Source organism: Propithecus coquereli, unplaced genomic scaffold (assembly GCF_000956105.1).
Source record: "Propithecus coquereli isolate 6110/MARCELLA unplaced genomic scaffold, Pcoq_1.0 Scaffold2, whole genome shotgun sequence".
NCBI classification, from domain to species: domain Eukaryota; kingdom Metazoa; phylum Chordata; class Mammalia; order Primates; family Indriidae; genus Propithecus; species Propithecus coquereli.
In genome coordinates, this window is record NW_012144966.1 from 5,856,623 (window position 1) to 5,873,676 (window position 17,054).

Consider the following 17,054-nt stretch of genomic DNA (forward strand, 5'->3'; position numbering starts at 1 on the left):
GGGAGGGGAGGGGAGGGGAGGAGAGGAGAGGAATTTGCTTAATATTCTATTTGAGATTAACACAGCAGCATCCCTCTCAGTTAGCTTGGACAAGGCATGATTCTGATACAAAATGTTCAGATTGCAGTGATCTTGGAGCTGGGTGCCTAGCTTCCTCCCTGCTTATCCAACATCCACCCATGTCCTTGTGCATGTTTCCATATACTGAAAAAAGGCCCTAGATTCCCCAAATAACCAGCAACATCATTTCTAGAATGGAAAATGACTACCTTCTAGAAGGTAAATGCTGAAAAACAGAATACACAATGAGATATGCATGATCCTTTTAATCTTCCCTGTCATTTATTCCTTTTCCTCCTACAAAGGCCAAAAGGCCCAAGGTAAAAAGTCTATGACAAAGAAGTAATTTTAAAAATGGGTGAGTTAACGTAAGATGAAAAAAAGAGAGATCTTAGACTCTTGCACTTAGAACAGAGGCAAAACTAGGAAGCACATAAATATTTGTTGATTAGTAATGATGGAAAGAAAAGTATCAGCTCCATTGGGCCCATGAATCAATACTTGTAATTTAATAGGAAGGACTAACAATCAAATTCCCTGCCCTAGAAAATACCAAAATATCTACGACTTACTGGCATCATCCATAAACTCAAAGTCACCTCCCAGTTCAGAACTTGAAAAGTGATACTGATCCGGGTCAGCCAGGGCGCTCAGTAAAATCAGCAGTACCACGGCATTGATGATCTGCAATAAGAAAAAAAACTTTTTTAAGTAACCCCAGGATACAGCCCTTATAACACAAAATTACACTGACCACATGGAGTTTGACTTCCACAGCGGCTAAACACTCAATACCAAGACCTGCCCATCAAGGGGCAGGCCAACATTCCCAAGGCAGGAACACTGCTAGATCATTCAGCTGCAGCCCAGAAGACAGCAGGATTACACCTCCCTCCCTCCGGCCTGGACACCCCAGAGCACAATAGTACAAACACAGGCAGCAGCACTGGCGCCAGTGGTTGGAAAAGCACAGACACACTCCAGTTAGCCAAGCACACTCTAATGAGCTAAAGGTAAGCAGCCCAAGCTTCTTCAGGTGATCAAACATTTTCACAGGTTCAGTCAAACCATCTAAGAACGAGTTTCAGAGAATGAATGCAAAGCTACTTAGTGGCAGGGCCCCCAAATCTTTACCCCTGCAGCAGCAGCCCACATGACTCCCCTTCTAGCCCAGGCCCACATTTCTGCCTTCTGGATACTGCTAAGGACACTTCCCTTGGCTGCTTCAAAGTTCAGCTCCTCTAAGCTGAAATCGTCTTTCTTAACATCTCCCACCACCTCCCTGCTCCTCCTTTTCTGCTATTCAGGCACTATGCTAAGTGCTTTATTTGGATTCTCTCTCTTAAGCCCTTGCAAGAACCTAACTGAAGTAGGCGCTAAATTATCCCCATTTTGTAGATGAGAAAACTGAGACTCAGAGATTAAGAATACTACCGAAGAACAGAGAGCTAATAAACTGTGGTGATGGGATTTGAATCCAGGAATTTTAACCTCTCACAGTGTCCTGATCATACTTGAAGTCTGATTGTTTTGGCTTACCCACCCTTATTCCCCACATCCAACCAACCGTGAAGTCCTGACCATTCTGCCTCTGCATTTCTATCTATTTCCTTTGTTCTTTCCAATTGTCCTTGCTGAGTAATATGCATGTGTGTCAACACAGATGGGGCTGGAGAGGCAAGCGTTGTACAGTTTAGGTGACCCACAGGCTGAGACTGGGTTGTTCTTTGTTTTGTTGTTTTGAGAAGAGGGTCTCTATGTTGCTCAGGCTGGCCTTGAACTCCTGAGCTCAAGGGATCCTCTGCTTCAGCCTCCTGAGCACCATGTGAGCACCACTGAGCCTGGCTCAGACTGGGTTGTTATTTCTCCTTTTTTCAAAGTTCACAACTTATGTTTTATTCAGAAACTTATGAAGTCCTGTTTTATTCTTCTCAAAATGGAGAGAAAAGATGAACAACCTTTATACATACAAAAGCCTTTCCACTAACAACATTAACTAAAGGCATATCCTACTATAAAAATCATATTTGTAAATAAATATCTGTTTACAGAAAAGGTTCACATGGAATGTCAGGTTGCTTTACAAAACATTCATTCTAGGATTCATTTTTTTAATAGTACAGCATGACATTCAATCCAGAATTCATTTTTAAATGGCAATTCTAAGCGGTTGTTTTAGGATTGTTGTAGGATTTGGAATTCTTCCTCTATTTTCCAAATTGTCCAATATGGTATAATTGCCTTTTTTTTTTTTATTTCATTTCAGCATATTATGGGGGTACAGATGTTTAGGTTATGTACGTTGCCCTTGCCTTCCCTCTCCCCCCCCCAAGTCCGAGTTTCAAGTGTGCCCATCCCTTGGATGGTGCGCATTGCACTCTTTGTGTATGCAAATACCTGTCCCCTCCTCCCCCCTCCCCCCATAATTGCTTTTTGAAAAAAATTATAATAAGAAGAATAGCATTCCCCAGAATATACATATGTAAGACTAATTTAAATAGATACTACAAGCATGTAATTAAAAAAAAAAAAATTTAAAGGGGCTGAGTACAGTGGCTCACGCCTGTAATCCCAGCACTTTGGGAGGCCTAGGCAGGAGAGGATCATTGGAGGCCAGGAGCTCAAGACCAGCCTGTGCAACACAGAGAGATCCCATCCCCACAAAAAAACTTAAAAATTAGCCAGTGTGGCGGTGCACGCCTATAGTCCCAGCCATTCGAGAGGCTGAGGCGGGAGGACTGCTAGAACCCAGGACTTCAAGGCTATGGTGAGCTATGATCATTGCACTCCAGCCTGGGTGACAGTGTGAGACCTTGTCTCTTTGAGAAAAAAAAAAAAAAGTGAAGGTACAAAAAGGATATATGGTGGAAAGTAAGTTACCTCCCCCACAGTGGTTATGAGAACTAACAGTTTCTTGTTTCTTTCCAAAGAGCCAAGAAATTTCGTAGTGCATTTTAAATAGAGTGTGATTAATAAAACCCTGTTCAAAGGAATCTTTATGGAACATATCTAAGGCTTAAAGGAAGTATGGGCTAGTCCCAAAACTGGCATTACGATGTTTGGCAAAGACGTTGTTATTTGATAAATTGTCAAGTTTTGTTGGTATTTCATTCCCTCTATACTCTCATCTCTGAAAAATTATGGAATAAGATCAGATAAAATGTGCTTTGGAAAAGTATAAAGAACCACACAAAAGCAATGTATTCACTGTTGTTATCACAACAGGGGTGGGTTTCAAGGTTAAAAAGGAAGAAGACAAAACTGGGATTCATGGGCAAAGCTTTAAAGGAAGGGGTGGAGTAAGGAGTTGGTAAGGTGAGGAGGCAGTACAGTGTGGAGTCGGCTGAGCCAGATTTAGGGATCCTGTAGGGCTGGGCTACTTGCAGAGTTTGGATAAGCGTAACAAGAAGTCAACGGACAATACTGCAGAAGGGAAGACTGTCATCCGACCAGAGTTCAAATGAGGGAATACGTGTAAAACACCTAGACTGACCCGTGACTGGCATATAACCTCCACTCGAATTAGTTCCCTTACCTCTTCACACCTTAACAAGAACCATAGAAAAGCTCTTGGCTGGCATCAGAAAATTACTTGTCCTGATCTTCTAAGCCACTGTTATGTAGCTGCTTTCCTGCCCTCCCAGTTCCAAGGGACCCGTCAACTCTTAATCAGCTTGTTGTCATCCCCTTGCCTGGTCTGCTCGTAACTGCCTACAACACATACGGGTGCTTGCTAAGTGCTCAGGAAGAACTAACTCCCCAGGACTCGGAACATGAGGTTAAATATGGCGTGTACTCAAATAACACAAAGCATAAAGCAATACGTATGACAAGAGCTCCGCCAAAGAATTATGGAAGTGCAGAGAAGAAAGATACCACTGAAGCCTGGGGCTGAGGTGGGTTGGTAGGGACCTGCAATAGAGGTGGCAGCGTTTGGACAGGGACTGGGACAATGAGGATTTGGAGCCTCAGAGGCGAGGAAAAGACAATTCCAAGTATGAGCAAGGCCACTGGGACAGGGGCCTGTCCTGAAGATAGCCAGTGGTAGTTCAATCTGGCTTAACACGGGGGATGAGGGGAAGTATCAGGGGATGGAACCAGAAATGCAGAATGGGGCCAGACGGTGAAGAGGCCTCAAAATGAGGCTAGGAACTTGGGGCTTTTTTCCAACAGTTAATGAAGATGCTGTAAAGGTTTCTGAGGTGGGATAATGACATGATCAGAGGTATGTCATTAAAAGATCTAACTGGAAGAGGTGGGGAGGCTAAATTCAATCCGGTGTTAAATAAAAACTACAGGAGTCTACTGTTCTGGACTGAGCTCCCCACACTGGGCACTTAGACCAGACTAAAAACCAAAGTGGAGTCATCACCCATGCTGAGGTGCCATGAGTAACTCAATGTCAGCCAATCCGTTATTTCTCTACTGCTGTTTCCCAGTTCCTGCCTTACCAGGAAAATAGCTCTAAAATGACCCATCTGCTTTTCTTCATTTCTGCCGCCTTTAGACTTTTTTTTTTTTTTTTTTTTTTTTTGAGACAGAGTCTCACTGTGTTGCCCGTCGGCCTAGCTCACAGCAACCTCAAACTCCTGGGCTCAAGCAATCCTTCTGCCTCAACCTCCCGAGTAGCTGGGACTACAGGCATGCACCACCATGCCCAGCTAATTTTTTCTTTATATTTTTAGTTGTCTGATTAATTTCTTTCTATTTTTAGTAGAGACGGGGTCTCGCTCTTGCTCAGGCTGGTCTCGAACTCCTGAGCTCAAACGATCCACCCGCCTCGGCCTCCCAGAGTGCTAGGATTACAGGTGTGAGCCACTGCGCCCAGCTGCCTTTAGACGTTTTTTGTCTACAAAACCTCCTCTGCTCAGCTCAATTTATGGAATCAAGTGTTGCCCAATTTTAGAATTGCAAATAAAGCCAATTAAGATTTGTAAACTAAACTGGTGCAATTTTGTCCTTTGACAGTGAATAATCTTGCAGTAGTTTGGCTGACAGGTTATAAGGGTTTTATTCATTTCACCTCTGATTCTCATGACGACCCTGTGAGGCTGTCATCTTCCATGTTAGTTGGAGAGGTTAAGTGACTTTATCTTACTTAGGTCCAATGTGTGGGAGGGCCAGGGTTTGAACCCCAAGACCTTTATCTTAGGTCCTATGTGTGGGAGGGCCAAGATTTGAGCTCCAAGACCTTTCCAAGTGGAGGTAGAATTATTAGAGTCATAGTAACTGACTAGGTGCAAAGATAAAGGGAAGCAAACAAAACCCTGGAATGTCAAGCCTGGGTGACAGGACGTATCTTGTCATTAACAGAAACAAGGAAGATCATTGGAAGGACTGTGACAGGCTGATTTTAGATACATTGTGCTGAAAGTACCTGTAGGATGTCCAAATAATCATTTTCTTAGCTTGTCCTCTGGCCTCTAACCCTCCTCTTTTTATCCACACATGTGCCCTCTCCTTTGCTGTCTCCTGGGTTCTGACAGCTGGACACTAGTCTTACCTGCATGTCTGCTCTCTCTTGTTCAGCGTCTGTAACATGTCACGTGGTGTCTGACAACAGAGCAGAATGGGTCCTGGTTCCTATGCCTGGCTGTGCCCTGACTGCTCCAGTAACCACCATCATCTACCCTGCAGCACCTCTAGCCCTGCAGCCTTTCTCTCTGTGCTCCGTCACAGGCTGTCATCCTGGGGCCAAGTTCCCTGACAGGTGCCTGGTTCTTTATGAGACAGTCCAGATAAAGGAGGCATAGATAAAACAAAGATGCGATGGTACCCTCATTACACATCACAAATGATTCACTTTTGTGCTCTTTCAAAATCGCAGAGTGAAATTTTTGTAACAGAAGGTCTATGTGCCAACATGTATCTACTGTGTTATTACGTAAAACCTCAATTGCTGGATGGGGATTTGGCACCCATGGATGATGTGAATACAGCCAGGGTCCACCAGGACCTGTGTCTGTGCAAAGGGTGGGGGTAGGGCTAGACATGATAACTATTTTAATACTAAGCATGGTCAGATGGAAAAGGTCAAACATAGGTCAAAGCCCCAAGAACACTGGGGAAGAACTTCCCGAAAGAGAGAAAATGGAAATCACCCAATCATCAATTCTGACCAGGAATGAAATATCACCATAAATGAGAACCAAGAAGATGGAGATTATGTAATGACCACAGCTAACCTAAATGTAAAAGAGAGGACACTTTTATGTTCTTGATGCTAACTTGTATTTGGGTTTTCTTATATTTTGGTCTGTTTTGTTATGTGGTGTGCAGACTGTTCCTAGTCTATTTACAAACTGTTCCTGTGGTGTCACATATTTTTCCTTGTTCCTGACAATGATTACTTCCACATGTAAATAAATCCAACTTCTGTCCAATTGCTTGAACAGTGTTAGGCCCTCGTGTATTCTCCAGGGATCCAAAGTGCTTTTCATCTTTAAGTCATATCAGATCCCCAGTGAAGAGACTTGCAGCTTGAATCTAAACAACTGACAATGTAATTGTCAGCTCTACTTTTTAAAAGCCTCAATAAAAAAAAAAAAAACTTTAGAACATTCAAACCCACTGATAGTAATTAAACAGTAACCAGAAATTTACACATAAAGTTGTATCCAAAAATGATCACTGCAGACTTATCTGTAATAATGAAAACTTAAATGTAGAATGGCTACATAATATTAAAGCCAAGTAATGGAATCCTATAAAGCATTAAAATCATTTCTTAAAAGATGTTAATGACAAAAAAATGTTCACACTATAATGTTAAATGAAAAATACACAAATTTATGATTCTAATTTTCTTATTTATACCTGTAATATGCTCACGTATATAAATCACAGGCTATAAACTCTAAAACATACAACAGTTATAAACTAGGTCATAGGTTTGCAGGTGACTTGTACCCTTTAATTATCATTATACTTTTTATTATTTTCCAGAGCATCTAAAGTAAGCATAATTACTTTTAAAGTCAGAAAAGATTATTTAAAAGCTTCAAAAATATTTTAATATAAAATACATTCCAGAATATTGTATTATTATTAAACGTGATTCTCTAAAGAGAAAAAACTAATATGGTAAGAAGATGATCAGTAACAAGCAAACCTGTCCAAGCACTCAAATCAAAACTTGGAAATAAGTATAACACAAGGGAAAACATCAGGGTAAAATAGTAATTCAGGTATCTGCCACTTCCGATAATGGCGACCTAGGTAACACAAACCAACCTTCCTGCTGAGGACAACTGGAAAATCTAGACAAAATATAAACAACGTCTGTGAGAAGGCATTAGAGAGCTAACAAGGCAGTGAAGAATTACTGCTTCCAGATCCAGAAGGCAAATATACCCCTGGGAGCATTTGCTGATTCCAGAAGAGACAGAATCCAAGAAAAGAGATGAAAGCAAAGAGCTTGAGCAGCAGCCCTGGCAGCCTTGCTGGGCCAGGGCATCAAAAGCTGGAGTACAGGGCCTGCTGGGTGCAGAGGGGCAGTGGGGGGCAGAATTCCGTAGTGCTTTGCCAGTGAGGCCCTGAGAGGCCTTACCACAGCAGTAAGGCAAACCAGAACTAGACAAGCCTTTATAAGGACAGTCCCTAGGAAGGGGAGAGAGGTGGGCTCTATAGGAGGTTTGGATGGAAGTTTGGGGAGGGTGAATTCTTTAAACCTAACAGCACCAAGTTTAAAAATTTTTTTAAAATTTCTTTCAACAACTTTTTTTTAGAATTCTGATCCAAACGTGTTCTTATTTAAATTAGAACCTTGACAAGGTCCTGTTCTGGTATTAAAATGAATTGTTGACACTTTCTATTTCAATTCAAACAATTGTGGCTATATTCTGGGGGAAAATATTAGATTTACCATAAGAATCCTATTTGTGTAAGAAATTGACTAAATTAGATCAATTAACTATGTGCCCAACACTCTGCTTGAGGTTAACAAAAAGTGTTATACAAAAATGATTAAGACATGGTCTGAAGGATTAGTAATCCAGAGGGAGAAACATACGTTAACAGCCAAGTAAATTATGGAATAAATCCTGTAATATTCATTAACCTATTCATTGAATTATTCAAAAATTACCTATTAAGCAACAAATACATTCCAGGCACAATGCTAAGCTTCATATGGCAAACCCCTCAAGGTAGCCTATTATCTAGTGGAAGAGATACCCAAATAAATTGAATGTTCCATTCAGAGTGAAAATGAATTGTTATACTAGTGGCTTGGGGAGAGGGGATTGGTAGGTGAGAGACCTGACCAGGAAGTGACGTTAACACCAGAAAGTAAAAGACTTTTGGAAATCTTGAGAGAGAAAGATTACAGCACAAATAATTTTAGGATATCAGACTAAGTGACTAAGAATTGCCTGTTAAAAACTCCAAGGAACACAAACACAGTAATGAGCCCTGGTTGGTGGTCCTTTAAGTTGGATTATAATGGCAGCCAATGTTTTAAGTTGCTGAAGCTCTAAATCAAAGGACAGTCTCTAGGTTGCAGACTGTGAAGGAAAAAGTTCAAGGAGTAAAATAGAAGTTGTACTTTTTATTAGAGCCCCATTTCAATAGGAAAACTTTTAAGATCAATTATAAAAGTTTCCCCCCAGATTCAATCAGGTCCTCTGACTCATCTGTGTAGCCCACAGTGCCATTCTGTGGCAGGTCTTCCTCATGGGTGAGGAACTAAATCAAGAAACCACCATCACCACACATGCCATTTTATATTACAAAAGCAGTGTTGCTTCCCCACCAAGTGTGATTATTATTATCCCATTCTACAGAAGAGGACTCTCAGCTTTAGAGGAAACCTGCAGTGTTCTCAACTGCATATAGTTTTCAGCTGAAACACAATCATTGGTTGTGTTTGATTACAAATGCCATATGCACTCTTTCCAGTAACCCTAGTTCCTCCCAAGAAGCCACCACACCCCATTCACAAGCCCTGGCCAACTCTGCTAACCAATCCCTGGCAGCGGACTCAGAATTCTTTTCAGGGGAGTGTTCCAGACAGCTACTCTCAATCTGACAGAAGGCTGACATGCACAATGATTTGCCCACCCAGCAGAAGCACTCCCAATTTCTCTGAATGGACTTCGGTGGGTTCTGGTCTTCATTCTCAGGCTGAGACACGAATAGATTCTCAGAACACAAGGTCCATGTAATTAAGAAGAAAGATGTCTGGACAGACAGAGGATAGAAGGCAAAGGATGGTCCCCTAACCAGAGGCAGAAGGGAAGTTGTCCAAAGAGGCACTGGGAGACCTAGCGGTGTGGAGTGGACCAGGAGAATGAGCATGTCCCTTTTATGTCTTAAAGAACATTTTAAATCTTTGAACATGAAGAGACAGGCCCTGCCCAGAACCTAGTTTAGGATAGGCAATGGAGACATAAACTGTGCGTTAAAAAGGTACCAAGTACCAGGGAGTTAGAAGGCTGGAATCTGGAAAAAAGAGAAAACGTAAAGTGCAAAATGGCTCAATTAATTTTTTAGTACAGCAAACATGGGGCTCTCTGTGTTCTAGTACACTGTATCCATCAGGCCTGTTAGTCCTGCTCTGTAACCACTCTATTGCAACAACTTGGATTATAAAATATACGTTAAAAGACTATTTGAAGGCCGGGCGCGGTGGCTCACGCCTGTAATCCTAGCTCTCTGGGAGGCCGAGGCGGGTGGATTGTCTGAGCTCAGGAGTTCGAAACCAGCCCGAGCAAGAGCGAGACCCCGCCTCTACTAAAAATTAGAAAGAAATTAATCGGCCAACTAAAAATATATAGAAAAAATTAGCCGGGCATGGTGGCGCGTGCCTGTAGTCCCAGCTACTCGGGAGGCTGAGGCAGAAGGATCACTTGAGCCCAGGAGTTTGAGGTTGCTGTGAGCTAGGCTGACGCCACGGCACTCACTCTAGTCCGGGCAAAAGAGTGAGACTCTGTCTCAAAAAAAAAAGACCATTTGAAGTGGTATTTTTTAACTTCCTGTTTAGTTTTAATACATCAAGAATGCTTTCTTCCTGTAGCTGTTTACCAAGGACAGAAGTTAAACACCTAAAACAGAATGTCTTTACAAATGAAAGTAGGGCAATAAATCAGATATAATTTTTTCATTCCATTCAAGTACAGTGTTGTTACATTGTGCTTTAGAGTTAAAATTTTCTTTAAAAATGGCAATACATTCAATACATCAAAACGAATTTTAAAATTAAAGATTAAAAATTTACATTTTCTAGGATTGAAACAAAAAGCTGCAAAAGTATAACTTCACAGTTTTTAAAAAGTCAATTGTCAAATTAATGTCAAATGCAATGATATACTCTAACCATCTCTCAGATAAGGAAATGTTTATAAACATAAAATTGTGGAATGTTTTCTCCATTCCATATATAAAGTACATGCCATAAATATTCATCACTATGGATCTAGGTAATGGAACATTCTTCAAGGTGATGTCAATATTTGATAGTCACTTTTATTTAAAAGAAAACAGTATCTAATTACTTCAAAAATTGACCTCTGAAGATCACTGCTCTTAGCTATTCTCAAAGTAATGAAAAGATTAGCAAATTAATTATCTATCACTAATATAAATAAAAAAATATCCTTAAGATTCCATTCTGCTTACACACATTTTGGAATATTAAGATTTTGTTTTGTTCAATACATTGTGAAATCATTAAAAACTAGTAGTAGTCAAAGTTTTAACTACAAAGGCAAGATTCTAAAAAAAGGGGTTTAGCATTAGAAAGGTACATGTCCCACTGAGTCACTGCTACCAAAAGTGTGGTCAGACAACAGCTTCAGCACCACCAGGAGCTTATCACTAATTTAGAATCACAAAGACCCACCACAGAGGGAAGGAATCAGAAATAAAGGTCAATTAGACTGACAACTGACCTCTCAGCAGCAAAACAAAAGTTAAAAGAAAGTGAAGACATAGCTTAAACGTTTTAAGAGGCTATAACTGTCAACCTAGAATTGTACATCAAGCAAAATTATCTTTCAAGAATGAGAGCCAGGCAGAGCACCATGGCTCACACCTATCATGCTGGCACTTTGGGAGGAAGGAGGATTGTTTTGAGGCCAGGAGTTCAAGACCAGCCTGAGTAGGACCCAGTCTTTACAAAAAAATAGAAAAATTAGCCTCCTACTGAGCAGCTGGGACAACAGGCCAGTGTGTGCCACCAGGCCCAGCTAATTTTTCTTATTTTTTGTAGAGACAGGGTCTTGCTATGTTGTTGGTCTCAAAACTCCTGGCTTCAAGTGATCCTCCCACCTAGACCTCCCAAAGTGCTGAGAGCCACTGGACCACTGACAGCGAAACTTGATCTTTTTTTTTTTTTTTTTTTTTGAGACAGAGTCTCACTCTTTTGCCCGGGCTAGAGTGAGTGCCATGGCGTCAGCCTAGCTCACAGCAACCTCAAACTCCTGGGTTCAAGTGATCCTTCTGCCTCAGCCTCCCCAGTAGCTGGGACTACAGGCATGCGTCACCATGTCCGGCTAATTTCTTTATATATTTTTAGTTGTCCACCTAATTTCTTTGTATTTTTAGTAGAGACGGGGTCTCGCTCTTCAGGCTGGTCTCGAACTGCTGAGCTCAAACAATCCGCCCGCCTCGGCCTCCCAGAGAGCTAGGATTACAGGCGTGAGCCACCGCGCCCAGCCTCGAAACTTGATCTTTTTAAACCTGAATGTCTGTTACCTCTTTTGTGAAACTGGACTCACCAGTCGGTCTTGATGAAAACCATTAAGTATTCAAATCATTCCACAATCATATGTAGTGTCCTCTATAGGAAAAGAATACACAGGCCTAAGGATAAGAGTATTCATCTCAAAAACAATTATATTTCCCCACTGAATATTAATAAATTGACATTCTGAGGCTGCACATGGTGGCTCATGTCTGAAAACTAGTATCTGCTGTATCTCATATCCAGAGAGCTAGAACACACCCTATTTGGTTTTCCAGCCACATAAAACAACCTGCCATTTTAATCTTCCTTAAAAACTGCTTTCATATCACCCCTAGTCATAATTCTTCGATGTTCCCCATTGCCTACAGAATAAAATCCAAACTCTTTAGCCTAGTATTTAAGTATTTTGTAATCTAACACAGTGGGGAAAATCCCAGGCAATAAAGATTACATAAATACCATGAATCAGCCAATATTTTGCTCTGGAATTACGGGCCAAGTCACAGAATTTGACAGCTAGAAAGAAACTATTAATCTTAAATGAGTATCTTACCACCAATCATGCCTGACCCAGGGTTGCTTTGAGGTCTAAATAAGGACAAATGTGAAAGCCCACTGAAAACTATCAATCACTCTACAAATACAGGACGTCGGTTTTACTATCCTGTAGTCAGACAAAAATCAATAGCTATAGAATTTCTCAGGATACAAAGAGAATTCCCTCCTTCTGAAAATTTGATCATTTGAGGAAAAAAGGCATACGAATTTATTAATATGCACACATGTGCCTGGGAGTCATACAAAATATGAAAACTTAAAGAAAGGGCCAGATGGCTCAAGTTTCTACACCATTCTGAGGTTACAGAAAGAAAAGGGGCTTGGAGCATGGCAAGAGAGGTTATGGGAGGGAGAGAGATGGAAAGGCCTAGCTAGGGAAGGCGGCCTTGTTATGCAGATAGATGAAACCTCTGGGGTAGCAGCTCTCAGAAAGAATAGTTGGTAGCCAGTGGCAAGTTCCTCTGCCAGACTTTCAAAAAAGGTGTCAGACTCTCAGTCTCTCTCTCCTAGGAGAGTTAATCTTTCTCAGGTCTGCACCAGCGGGGGAGGGAAGCTCAGAGAAAGCCTGGCAGTGTATTTCCCTAATGTAGATTTTCCCTAAAGATGCAAATCTCCTTCACAAAAGGCAGCTTTCCAGGGCTATTCCCGTCTGCAGTTTCTCTGAAACACCATCTTGAACTATGCCAAAGAGGTATATTTTGGGGTACGATATTCTGGTTTTCTTTACTTAGGTACACAAGCAAGTTGCAACTTTCCAAGTGAACTAGTTATCTGAAAGACCAGGTCATAAAGCCAATGAGACCAGCTACTCTGACCTCTTTCATCCTTTATAATCTAATATATGGCCAACTACCCTATGAATAGTGTCTGGCACAAGGAAGCTTTCAGTATGTATTTGCTGAGTGACTGAGTTCCTAAAATACAACTTAACCAATGATTTTTAAAAAGGATATGTTAAAGGGGGGACCCGAGGTGTCAATGACAGATGCTTCCATTTTCCAGAAACACGTGGTAAAACAATACAAGAAACTGCAAAGGAGAAAGTATGCTTTGTCGCTCCATGAATTAATATTAAACGTGTTTTGGGACAGGATTTGTCTTAAGAGTTTTACAGAGCTTTGCCCTGAAAGAATATGTGAACGTGTGTTGGTTTGCATTTCGAATGCTGTTACACTCAAAAAGGCATCTCTGAAAGGCAGTAGCAGCTGTATCCCACGAGGCGCCGCGTTTCTCAGACCTAAAGAATTGGATTTGCTTTGTAAAGCACAAGTGAATCTGTTAAAAACTATAGGCTGAGAGCTGATAATGGAGTGCCCTCCGGAACAAACAGCTTTCCGGAAACGACAGCTTCCCGACAGCTTCCCGAATGGCTAAAAGCAAACCTTTTGTTTAAACCACTCTAGACTACCTGTCTCCATTCACAATAACCTAATAAATATGGAGCTTACATATCTCTGTTTAACCCCTCTGTTTAAATGATAAACTTACCTTAGAATTTAGAAATTAACCTTTGAAAGACTTTGTAACCGTTTGCTCACGTAAATAGAATTAGTTAAAGAATCTGTAGAAGCCTTCTGTAAAAGCCTTTTGAAAATCTGTTAACCTGAGAGGAACTACCTGCTGTTATGTAAATCTGTTACCCCTGACAATTATTCACTATTTCCTATAAATTACCATGTAAGACCTCATTCGGGGCTTTTTGAGACCCACGGAGAGGTCTAAGCCCCCTGAGCTCCGGCTTTGCCTATAATCTTTATAAACTTATAAAACTATATCTTTGTCTCAGTGTATTCTTTTATTTCTTCCATTTTCCATTTCTATTATTTTCTTATCCCTTGCAACTCTACCAAAGGGACCTGGTTTTTTGCAGGGAACACTGGCCACGTTCCCGGCATGCTTTTGAGCATAGTGGGAAATGCAGGTCCTGATGGTAAAAAATATTTCATAAGAAATGTGGACTTCATCCTAAGGAGTATAGCAGGTATTTTTTATTATCCTCCAAACATTCTTCCTTTCTCCTTCTAGTAACAGTCTGATTCTTTGGGAAATTACTCATCCCTTCACCCTCAACCTGGTGTTATGAGTAGTTAATCCTACCCCCAGCTTACACTCCTCCTAGTCTATAGTTCAAAGGCAGAATATCCCGGAACTAAATTCATCAGTACGTTCTAGTCACATCCCTTTGCCATGTTTGGTTCAGGGAGGAACAGATAACTTAACCTTGTCAAATCGGAATGAATCTCAGGATTTAGAGCTTAAGTATTGGCTTGCAACTGCCACAGCCATTGGTATCCAAAAGGAGGATAACCTGAATGGGGAAGAGAAGGAGAAAGATGTGGCTCAGGCCATAACTGTTTAAAGAGGGGAGACCAATTATGACACTATTATAATAGCCAAGTGAGAGCTAAACAAGAGAGATGAAGGAGAACAGCAGCACAGAATAAGTAGAGCAGAAATCGACAGGACATAGAGATGGAATAAAGGAAGAGATCAAGGTGGCAAGATTAGCCTGGTTTTGTGCTACTCAGGAGGCTGAGGCAGGAGGATCGCTCAAGATCAGGAGTTCGAGACCAGCCTGAACAACAGCGAGACCCCATCTCTACTAAAAATAGAAAGAAATTATCTGGACAACTAAAAATACATATATAGAAAAAATTAGCCGGGCATGATGGCACATGACTGTAGTCCCAGCTACTTGGGAGGCTGAGGCAGGAGGATCCCTTGAGCCCAGGAGTTTGAGGTTGCTGTGAGCTAGGCTGACGCCACGGCACTCTAGCCAGGGCAACAGAGTTTATTGAACTCTGTCTCAATAAAAAAAAAAAAAAAAAGAAGTTAATGGAATCACATTTTGTTGGAGAAAGGAATATCATGACCCCTCTGGAAACCAGGACAAGTTAGTCTTCATTCTCTATGAAGATGGATAAGCATCTTACTTGTTTTTCCAAAAATGTTTGCAGTTATAAAGGTATAATTTTTTATGTTATGTGATTAAACTGCCTTTTAAAATAAACAAATACAAATATAAACCCCTATACCTTATATCATACACAAAAATTAACTTGAGGCTAGGCGAGGTGGCTCATGCCTGTAATCCTAGCACTCTGGGAGGCTGAGGAAGGAGGACTGCTTGAGCTCAGGACTTTGAGACCATCTTGGAGACCAGCTTGAGCAAGACTGAGACCTATTCTCTACTAAAAATAAAGAAATTAGCTGGGCCTGGTGGCATGTGCCTGTAGATCCAGCTGCTTGGGAGGCTGAGGCAGGAGGATCCCTTGAGCCCAGCCAGGAGTTTTAAGCTGCAGTGAGCTTCAGCCCAGCCAGGAGTTTTAAGCTGCAGTAAGCTACAATGACATCACCACACTGTATGCAGAGTGACAGAGTGAGACTGTCTCAAGAAAAAATTAATTTGAGATGGATCACAGATCTAAATGAGCTAAAACCATAAAGCTTCTAGAAGAAAACATAACAGAGTATCTTTACAATCTTGGGGTAGGTAAAGAGTTCTTAGAACACAGAAAAGTACTAACCGTAAAAGAAAAGCATTGACAAATTGAACTTAATCAAAATTAAAAATTCCTATTCATCAAAATATATCAATAACAGGAGTAGGCAAGACACACTCTGGGGAGAAAACACTCACAAAACATATATTTTAAAAAGGATATAGATCCAAAATATATAGAGTTCCTACAAATCGATATGAAAAGACAAAACCCGATTAAAAATGGGCAACAAACAGCACTTCACAAAGGCAGGTATATGATGAGCCAAGAAGCAACGATAAACTGTTCCACAATCGTTAGTCATAAGGGAAAGGCGAACTAAAGCCACTATGAACTACCACTACACACCCACCGGAATGGCTAAAATTAAAAAGTCTAACACCACCAAAATGGTGGCAAGGATGTGGACCAACTGGAACTTCATACATTGCTAGTGGGAGTGTGAAATGGTAGAACTGCTTTGGAAAACTAGTTAGTAGTTTCTTATGAAGTTAAACATATATCTATATTTATCCAATGACCAACAATAGCACTCCTAGTTATTTACCAAAGAGAAATAAAAACACGGCCACAAAAAGTCTTGTACAAGAATATTCAGAGCAGCTTTATTTATAATATCCCCAAACTGGAAACTACCCAAAGGTCCAATATCTAGCAAATGGATAAACAGATTGAGTATACTCACACAATACTCAACAATAAAAAGCTATAGCTATACCCCTGATAACAAGAATGAATATAAAAGAAGTTACGCTAAGTGAAAGAAGCCAGATACAGAAAGAGTACACACAGTGTAATACCACTTACGTGAACAGGCAAAATTTACCTATGCTGATAGATGGGGTTGGGGGCGTGGGGGGAATTAACTGGGAAGAGGCACGATGGAACTTTTCTGGGGAACGTTTTCAAGGAGTGTGGATTATACTTGGCATTTGTCAACTCAACTCCACATTTAACTGTGGATTTAATCATACGTAAGTCACAATTAAATAAAAGACAGAAAACAATCTCTAATATAAATACCTAAAATCAATATGCCAGCCAGGCGAGGTGGCTCAAGCCTGTAATCCTAGCATTCTCGAAGGCCGAGGCGGGAGGATTGCTCGAGGTCAGGAGTTCGAGACCAGCCTGAGCAAGAGTGAGACCCCGTCTCTACTAAAAATAGAAAGAAATTAGCCAGACAACTAAAAATATATATAGAAAAAATTAGTCGGGCATGGTGGCACATGACTGTAGTCCCAGCTACT

At 41.0% G+C, this 17,054-nt stretch overlaps 1 protein-coding gene across 1 annotated transcript in view; it reads right to left on the reverse strand.

Moving 5' to 3' along the window:
- LAPTM4B (lysosomal protein transmembrane 4 beta) overlaps window positions 1–17,054 on the reverse strand; it is a 65,840-nt gene that overhangs the window by 44,790 nt on the left and 3,996 nt on the right. Inside the window, exon 2 of the mRNA XM_012643614.1 lies at window positions 633–744. Coding sequence (XP_012499068.1) covers window positions 633–744 — 112 coding nt within the window. The remainder of the gene's footprint in view (window positions 1–632; window positions 745–17,054) is intronic.